Consider the following 9580-nt stretch of genomic DNA (forward strand, 5'->3'; position numbering starts at 1 on the left):
TAAACACTACTAAGATACCTTGCAAGATAATATAGGGCCATAAGGAAGAACATGTCGATGAAGACTTGATTCAGACAAAACAATGACGAGCAGTGAAAATGTAGGAAATATAAAGACAGCATTGGATAGCATAGCAATCCAGCGAAACGGAAGAGACTGTACAAAAAGATGCTCAAAATTCAATGATTTGACAGACTAGAATTCTCCAACAGATAAAGAAAGTTGACAGACTCAAAAAATAGAAGAAAGATAGTAAATCAGAGAACGATACTAATCAATTTTAAGAGAACTGGAATTTCCAAAAGAAAGATCAACAATACACACATTCATAAAGGGGCAGTAGGGGACCGTGCGCGGAAGCGGGATGTCGGCTAAATCGAGGAGACATACATGGCATGGCACTCCTTCAATCCTTCCCAAATGCGACACTCACGATAGAAGCGTGATACCTAATACCCATTACTTGTCATTGTTCCCGACTCTCGCGGCACTCAAAATCTAATTTAATGTCAAGATTGCACTTGCGTGACGAAATCGCCCTGTTCCAAGCTGCGAGGTCAGCGCTCGATCATCAATGAAGCTCTAGCTGGACGGGGAAACCGCACCTTCAAAAGACATTTTCTTTTCAAAATGATCTTTCGATTTTATATGACAATCGCTCGAATCAAAAACTGTACAAAATGATTGAAAGATACTCCAAATAATTTATTCCTATTTTGTATCATATTTGACTGGCTTCTTTCTTATTCTTATGATATTATATAGTATCAACATAGAAGTAGTTTGATGCGCTGTTAATTATCCGACCAGCTGAAGTTAAAGCTCGGGTGGCTGTAAAATATGCTTGTCTCTTTCCTCTTCTGATGCTTGGGGCGTAGATTTGCGTGATATGTCTCATTACGGTATTTGCACGTAGACCGAGGTGCTGAATTGTACTTTTAAACCCCCAATACCAAATCCCATTTTGAATTTTACATAAAGGTAATTTTCTCAACAGGTATAAGAATGCTTCGATTCATTTTGTGTCTTTTTGCACTCGTGTCTCTGATTTTGGCGACGGATTCTGGTGGTCATATAAAATCGGAATACTCAAGAGACTGTAAATGTGTACATCTACCCCGATCTATAGACAATACCATTCCTGACTAGTGATAGGGACCAACTGATGGCTGCTGGCCCTCACAACACTCATGGCACTCATTGAACGCGTCCATATCTGGGAAATTAATCAAAGCAAAACCAGCAGCGATTGTTTGTTATCCGGGACCACAGCAAAACTTAGACGCATGTTCTAGGGTTGTGAAAGAATTGTCCGACGAGGAGCTCGTTGCAAATGATCCAATTGCTCTAGATACCCCTATCAAAAATTCCTGCCCACCAATTTATTTTGCGATAGGAGCGATTCCAGGAAATTGCTCGATTGGAGATGCTCCTCGATATGTTGTAAATGCGACGATGCCTGAAGATGTTGCTAAGGGAGTAGCTTTTGCTAGGAAAAATAATATCAGGTTGGTGGTTAGAAATACTGGCCATGACCTACTGGGTAGGTAGGTGATCGATCTTATTCCTTTCGAATAGTAAAATCTAAGTAATTAATTCTTCCCATATAGATCCACTGGTTATGGTAGTTTAGAAGTTTGGATCAGATATCTTAGACAAGGTATCATCTTTCAAGATACATATTTACCTTCCGATGGTTGTAAATCTTCGAATTGGAAAGGGAGTGCATTTAAGATTGCTGGAGGTTATGTCTGGGAAGATGTCTATGCAGAGGCCACGAAACGAAATGTAGTTGTTGTAGGAGGTGGTGATCCGGTATGTTGAATGACCAAAAATCAATCGATATAAGGCTGATATTGCTATAGACTGTAGGATGCATCGGAGGGTGGTTTCAAGGAGGAGGCCACTCACCTGCATCTCGCGATTATGGTCTTGGTGCCGATCAAGTACTCGAAGCTGAAGTGGTCCTTGCAAGTGGAGAGACTGTTACTGCAAATAACTGTCACAATCAAGATATTTTCTTTGCCATTAGAGGTGGAGGAGGTGGAACATATGGAGTGGTCGTGTCAACAATTATCAAGGCGTATCCAACGACATCAATTTCTGCACAAACACTAGCCGTTGCCCCACTGACCGATGCGGAAATCCCAGCATTCATGACAGCCTTGGCATTGATATACTCTGCATATCCAGATCTCAATGATGCTGGTCTTTCTGGGTATGGAAGTTGGGCAGTGCAGAACTCTGCGCCTGTTTTTGGAAATTTCACAACCGGTTATCAACATGCCATAGCCGTGTCAGGAAAGACTCTTTCCGAAACCCAGGAAATACTTGAAACTTTAATGTCCAAACTTGAGCAGTATAACACAAGTCTCGTTATCAACCCGAACTACCTAGAGTTTTCTACATACGCAGAATACTACCAGACACTTTCAGGTGGTAAGAGTGCAGCAGGTGTTGGAACTGGGGCTTTCGGTGGGCGTCTTTTGGACCGTATAGCCCTGACATCTTCTTTGACGAATCTCAATGAGATGCTGAATGTAACTGCTGGATCACAAGGTCAATTTGCTTTTACTTCTGTCTCTCTAGTTGGAGGTGGTCAAGTGTTTGTTCCCGATGAAAGCTCAGGCCTGAATCCCGCATGGAGATCTTCATACATACACAATGTCGTAGCGCGCGGATGGACTGCAGATACCGACGAGGCCATCGCACAAGAGATTAGGGACGATATGACATACACGAAAGTCGGAGCGTTGAAAAAGTTGGCGCCTGATACTGGATGTTATATGAATGAAGCGGATAGATTTGATCCGGATTATTTGAAGGATTTTTACGGTGAGAGTCTACCGAAGTTAAAAGAAGTGAAGAAGACTTACGATGGTGACGATGTATTCCATTGTCCAACATGTGTGGGCAGTGATAAATGGGTTGAGGATGCAACCGGAAAATTGTGCCGGAGGCAATGAGCACTTGATGGTTGCGTTGTTGTGGATTGTAAAATCATATTGGTCCTATGTAATGAGAGACCATGAGAATAGTATTGAAAGTCACATCTAGACTTCCGGATATGTTGTGACAAGCCTGCAAAACCCCATCTACAAGTCGTATGAATACTCAAGACATAGTAAGTCTCCATATTTTTCCTCCTGTCTGTAAATCTCTAAAGAACAGAACAGTGGCGAAACAGTGAGTTAGATGTCTTTATGAGGGTGCATCAGCGCTACTGTGAACGAGCGTAGTACCTGACATTGGCGTCGACGAATTCGCCAAAGTAACAAGTTAAAATTCCCGACAAAGCATCCCGCAGTACTTAAAAACAAAATATACTACCACGCTTTGCACACGAGGAACCATCAAGTAATTAATCAACAACAAACCAAACCCGAGAAAGAATCCCGACTCCCAAGATCAATTATCTCATCCGGGAATGTGATCTCACAAACCTTTGCTATCCATTGAGGCAATCCCAATATAATTCTAGAAGTTGACGTGAGAGTTACGAGGGTTCCGAGTCCATGGATTGGGGTGGGCGAAGAATTAAGATTGAGTGAACGTTCATGTACCTACCTACTTACTGCACAATCTGCCCGAAGATTTCGGGACAGACATCTTGAAGATCTACAACTTTCGATAGATCTTCCCTCATATTCGAGGACAAAGAAATGCAAACCAGATGGATTAGTGATCGACAGATACTACCGTATATTTTTGACCATGAGATATGGTTCGGAGCAAGCATTCTTGACATGCAGACAGAAGGGCAACAGACTGTCTTGCTAATCGACATACATGCAGCTACCCCTCTGATATCCCTGTATCAGTTGCTCGTATGCCCAAGATCTCACATCATACCTCATATCACACATCACATGAAACCTCACACCTTACCCCTTAAGATCAAATCAATGAACATACATACATAAACACGAATGATACAATACAATCCGATAGATAAATAAATAACTTCTCAGGACTTTTTTTCTTCTCATATCATCTTCTCTTCCATCCCTTCCAATGCTTCACCCCTCTCTGCCTTCTCTCATTAATCATAATCCGCATTCTCTAATCGCTCATGCCTAAAAGCTTCTATCAATATTATATCCCTTTTCTCTTTCCTGCCCCATTTCCACTACACACCTCATTCCATCTCCCACCGCACATCCTGAACAACATGTTCTGTAATAAGAATGCAATCGTCAATGCTCGTACTACACCCAATGCTTCTTGAGGGTTGCGTTTCTTTTCCTCTCCACTACACTCATCCATACCACCACTGATCAATCCACCCTTATCCTCTCATCCATACTCCCATAGATATAGAAGCAAGCAAATTGATACAAATCATGCGCCTTATGCAGTGCAAATAACTCAACTCCATCCCAATGCAAAAAATCAAGCGCGGAGACAAGCACACGCAATCAATCATCCATCAATTACGCCAAGCCCATGCTCTTACCACTCGAAAGATATCATCATAAGTATGTAAACGGATGTAAGGTAAGATTCCCCAGATTATGTATCGATCAATCATCTCCAGTAATGAACCCACCAAATAATCGGCGAACAAGTAAAGAAGACCATGAAAGACAAAGTAAGATACAATGGAAAGCATGCATGCACCACACCATGAGCCCCATTCCATTCACCAAACCCGAATTGGAAAATAAAAAGGAAGATTGTATATGTATGCTGACACAAAAAGAAAACTTGTCTGCACCAGATCCTTAAATACATAAGATGAGGTCATGTTGAGGAATAAACAAAGGATCAATGGAAGTCATCACCATTGAACATTCGTTCATCTTCATTGTGATTCCTCACTACACCACTCATTCGATCCACGCGTGATTTATCAGGAATATCAAATGGGTCCTCCCAATCACGTTCTGGATCATTATGGTCTTGATCCATTCGATCCTCGTATTCGTCTTTGACTCTATCTCTCATGTTTTCTTCAATCGAGCTTTCATCAACAAATGTAAAGCCCTTGAAGTTTGCTTGCATGCCTGGGGATAATGGTGTTGATGTTGCCATGCCTGCAGCAAGGGCAGCTGCACGTGCGTTGAGTGATGATGCACCATTCAAAGCATTGGTGAACTCAGGATCGAAATTGGATGTATCGGTCTCTGACTTCAACTTTGGCTTGAAAGGGGGAGTGATAAGCTTCTTGGTAAGAGCATCCCAATCAATGTCCTGGAAGAAAGGATGTCTCTTCAATTCTTCAGCATCATCTGTGGCTCCAAGACGATGTTTGGGATTTCTGTTAAGTAATCCTTTGACGAAGTTTCGACCCTCGGTAGTCAAAGTATCCCTTGGAAATCGAACTTTACCAAAAGCGATATTTTTGTACATTTGTTGTGTATCTTCGGCATAGAATGGACTCCATCCACAACACATCTCAAACACCAAGACTCCTAGAGACCAGAAATCAACCATCTTTGTATATCCAGCTTCATCCAAAAGAACTTCAGGTGCAAGGTACTCTGTAGTACCACAGAATGTATTAGTCGTGGCATTCTTCGTAAGGTTCGCTTTCGATAGACCAAAGTCACACAAAGCAATGTGTCCGTTCGCGTCCAACAAGATGTTCTCTGGTTTCAAATCCCGATAGACGATATCATGTTTGTGAAGATGTTCAAGTGCTAGGATAAGTTCCGCAATGTAAAATTTGGCACGCTGCTCATCAAATCTTCCTTCCTTTTGCAAATGCCAGAACAATTCGCCTCCAGACATATAATCTGTGACAAGATATAAATCTGTTGGTGTCTGGAAGGAGAATTTAAGACCGACAATGAATGGAGAATCGGCTGTAGCTGTTCGAACAAGGATATTTCTCTCGCCAACGGTGTGAGCAACTTCCTTCTTTTGAACAATAACCTTCTTTTGAAGAACTTTCATAGCGTAGATTCTCTTTGTATCCTTCTTCCGTACTTGATAGACTTGACCAAATGTACCCTTTCCGATAAGCTTCAGAATCTGAAAATCATCTGGTCCATAATGTCTCTTCTCTGTTCGCTGGAAGGAAATTTCGACGTGAACCTCGCCTACATTTCCTGCATTCGATGTCATGTCTTTGCCACGAAGTTGAAACCAGCCGGAAACTGGAGCATCGATATTCTCAACAAGATTGGCTTGAAGATCAACATGACCCAAAAATTCTTCTGCTTGTTGAGCTCGGTCGTAAATGGTTATATTGACTCTTGTATCTGAGCCAACAACATCACTAAGGATCGTTAGCTAGATGAGCCACTAATCTATCCTGACACACTTACAAGACAGCTTCAGCATCCCATTTTGGGTGGGTAAACATTTTTCGGCCCTTGTTCTTAAAATCTCTGTATTCCGACAAACTAGTATTGCTGCTTTGCCTACTCTTCATTGGAATTGCCATGGAACGACCGGAGTCACTTCCAGTTCGCGTAATCGGAATGCCACCAATCGGAATGCCGCCGGGGCTATGTGAGTTGCCATCATCCTCATCATCCTCTTCTGATTGTGGTCCTTTTGATACCAGCTCGTTTCGTTGGAAAACGGCTACAACGTAAGGATCCACGCTCTTTCTCAATCCTCTGGCTTCGTTAATCTTCACAGTAAGTTTGCCCTTTGGTGGTACCACTGCTCCTCCCAAACTACTATCAGTACGAGAAGTAGTAGCCGGTCGCTCACTCGTGCCTGATTTGCCATTTTGTGCGATATGTTCAGAATTTGTGCTCATAACACTTTGATCTGACTTCGAGGTTTGATTCGATAAAGCTCGAGTGGGTGTTGATGGTATGCTCTTTAATCCATCACAAGTTAGCTTCTTGAGTCGATCATAAGATGGTGACTTGTGGAATTCAGAATTCAATCGGGTTAATGGAGGAGTGTTAAGTTTGTGCTCGGAAGGGGTATCGCTTGGATTTGAAAAATGTGCAGCATGAACATTTGATGGAGTGACAATGTTTGACAATGGTGTCATAGACGAAGCTCTTGCATGTGACGGAATTGATTCCGAAATACAATCTCGATCTGTAGGAGCTGCCGTTTTCTGTACATTATTGCCAATATCTTCAAAACTCGCATCACTCAATTTCACCTTATGTAGTGAGGACGGATGTGAAACAGGCGGTGTCGGATAGAGATATTGTTGCTTAGATATTTGAGAACTACCCAAAAGTTCATGTGGTGGAAGTAGTGAGTTTTCTTTCTCTACTTCACAATCAATCCTGGGTTCATTGAGGGAACCTGGAGTGACTTTTAACAACGCATCCCCTGTTTCAAATCTCTGTCGTGGGGAAGTATAGTAACTCTCAAGATCACCTGTGTTAGGATTTTGTGATGTATGTGATGTATGTTTCGAAGGATTTTGACTTGAGGAAGAACCTAAACCAACCTGTCCATAAAAGCTATGCAAGATACCAGGAGTTCGCTTGTCTGAAGGATCTGGTTGTGGGGTCGCGACACCAGAGCGGGGTGTATCGGAATCGATGTGATCACCATCATCATCTCTGTTATTTGTCAGATTAGCCAAAGTAACATTAATATGCGACCAAAGACCATGAAGTGAAGGCATTGTGTGTTAACGATCGTGAAAGATGTTGTAGGGTGGAGTAGAGTAAAGTAAAGTATTGTAGAATTGAAGAAAGATGTAGAGGTAAAGGTGTAAGGAATGATCAATTGCTTCTTCTCTCACAAGCAAGCAACCAAATCAGAAAACCTTCAACCAATATTAAATTTCTCTCTCTTGTGACATGGATGTTTTCTCCCTCTCCCTCTTGCTTCTGATTAATTTTTTGGAAGAAAAAAAAAGTTGTACCTGTACGCCGATTGCCGTTTCGATAAGGAATCCCGATTACAACCGGAACCGTACCCCTCGTCAACTTTGACGTTTAGTGATTCAGCATGTGCAAAAGACGTTGAGATGAAAATGGAGAGTGGAGTTGAAAGAAACGGAGAGAAGAGCGGGAAAGGAGAAAATAGGAAGTATTTGTCCACATTCCCCTTTGTCCTTTGTGTCGCCCAAAGGTATGATGTGATTTAGCTTCAAAGAAGCGCTGCCGTATAAATACCTCTATTGTGTGTGTGTGTGTATGTATGTATGTATATGTATTCTATGACGACAAAGTGGAAGAATCGCGAAATCGAAAATTTTGTAATCATACCTTGCCATCATTGCTTGTGTAGCTTGCCTAAGCAAGTCGTGTTCTGTCCCTGCCATTTTCGTATCTTTTTATGATCTGCGAGGACTATCCGATGCCAATATTATAATTATGTTGAAGTCTTTGGGAGTATTTCGTTGCGGTCTGATCGTTTCGTGGGTGAAGAGGTAGGAAATTCGTTCGAAGGTTCGTGGAAAAGGTAGAAAACGGAGAAAAGGTCGAAAGCGTAGAAAGTTTGGGGGTACTTTTTAGCTGGGGACTCGAGATAGACTTTAATAAGTAACTAGGTCATAAGTTATGTTGATAGTGGGTTCCGCAGGAGTTTTGACCGACGGGTAGAAATAAGATAGGTACTTATGACTCTTTCGTTTCCGTTCCGTACGTATTGATTGTCTCGAATTTGGATTGGGGGGTTTTTTGAAGGAACGAGCAAGGAATGAGCCGCAGTTCGAGTTTATATGAAAATAATACCTCGAAAAATGATATCCAATCCTTTTCTTTCCCTTCCTAATTATTTTCCAATTTTTTGATAATTGAGTTGAATTGAAATTTAGGGTTTCTCTTGGGGAAAAACTTGGAGAATTGGGAAAGAGGGGGGAAAAGAATTGAATCAGGGTCTGTTCTTCTTGATTTCTTAAACCCAAATTCTAAGTTGTACCTAAGGCTATCCGGGCAAAGGCGAAGGCGAAGGCGAAGGCGAAGGCGAAGGCGAAGACGAAGACGATGGCAAAGTTCGAAATAATAAGTTCCTCGCGTATTTTTATCTTTTGGGCTCGATTTCCTTGGTTTTGATGACCACCTGGATCTCAAGTCGTGTCAAGTCCCCAAATTGTGTGTTTTCAACACCTCTTGGATATGATGAGGCCAGCGGAATGATGAGGGCGAAGTGGTTGTGAGTCTCAGCTGTCAAACTGCAGTAGAAGCTGAACTACTTGCTCGAATATTCGTGGAAGTGATTGAATGGATGGGTGAGGTGAGATTGGATTGTGGAATTGAGAAATGTTGTATATAGATATATCAACAATGCAATGTGAGATGGAATGGGTAAGTAAGTAGGTAGGTAGGTAGTTGGGTAGGTATAGATTGAGGAAGGAGAGTAGTCAAAGTATATGTATGTACGTGTATATGTGTGTATCTGTAGATATATATGATGAAATAAAACCCTTCGAATGGGGAGAAAGGTGGGATAGATATACAGATAGAGAGTTAGATAGATATATGGATGTCGCAAAACAAGAAAAAGGAAGAAGAGAATGTAACAGAAGAGTGAAATTAATGCTCTCCCTCTTTACATATTGATGCAAGTATGGATTAAATTTGATACGGATAGACTAAAAAGTAAACAAGTGTCGAGAGTATTGAATATCGAGTGTCAAGTGTCAAGTGTCAAGTGTCGAATATCAACAAGTATCACTCTGTTATGTCGAAATCAAATTAGTCCG

At 41.7% G+C, this 9580-nt stretch overlaps 2 protein-coding genes across 2 annotated transcripts; one reads left to right on the top strand and one right to left on the bottom strand.

Moving 5' to 3' along the window:
* Positions 1–1005: 1005 nt before the first annotated feature.
* EAF02_004545 (uncharacterized protein) lies at positions 1006–2966 on the top strand (the record flags this gene model as incomplete). Its single annotated transcript, XM_038900593.1, has 4 exons — positions 1006–1107; positions 1156–1547; positions 1611–1815; positions 1866–2966. The coding sequence occupies 4 exons, from the start codon at positions 1006–1008 to the stop codon at positions 2964–2966; spliced, it is 1800 nt and encodes a 599-aa protein (XP_038759105.1).
* Positions 2967–4767: 1801 nt separating this feature from the next.
* EAF02_004546 (uncharacterized protein) lies at positions 4768–7552 on the bottom strand (the record flags this gene model as incomplete). The annotated part of the gene is made up of 2 exons (XM_038900594.1): positions 4768–6223; positions 6273–7552. 2 exons carry the CDS (start codon positions 7550–7552, stop codon positions 4768–4770), a joined length of 2736 nt encoding a protein of 911 aa, XP_038759106.1.
* Positions 7553–9580: the final 2028 nt, after the last annotated feature.

This window comes from Botrytis sinoallii, assembly GCF_014898435.1.
Source record: "Botrytis sinoallii strain Bc 23 chromosome Unknown BSIN_007, whole genome shotgun sequence".
Taxonomy (NCBI): domain Eukaryota; kingdom Fungi; phylum Ascomycota; class Leotiomycetes; order Helotiales; family Sclerotiniaceae; genus Botrytis; species Botrytis sinoallii.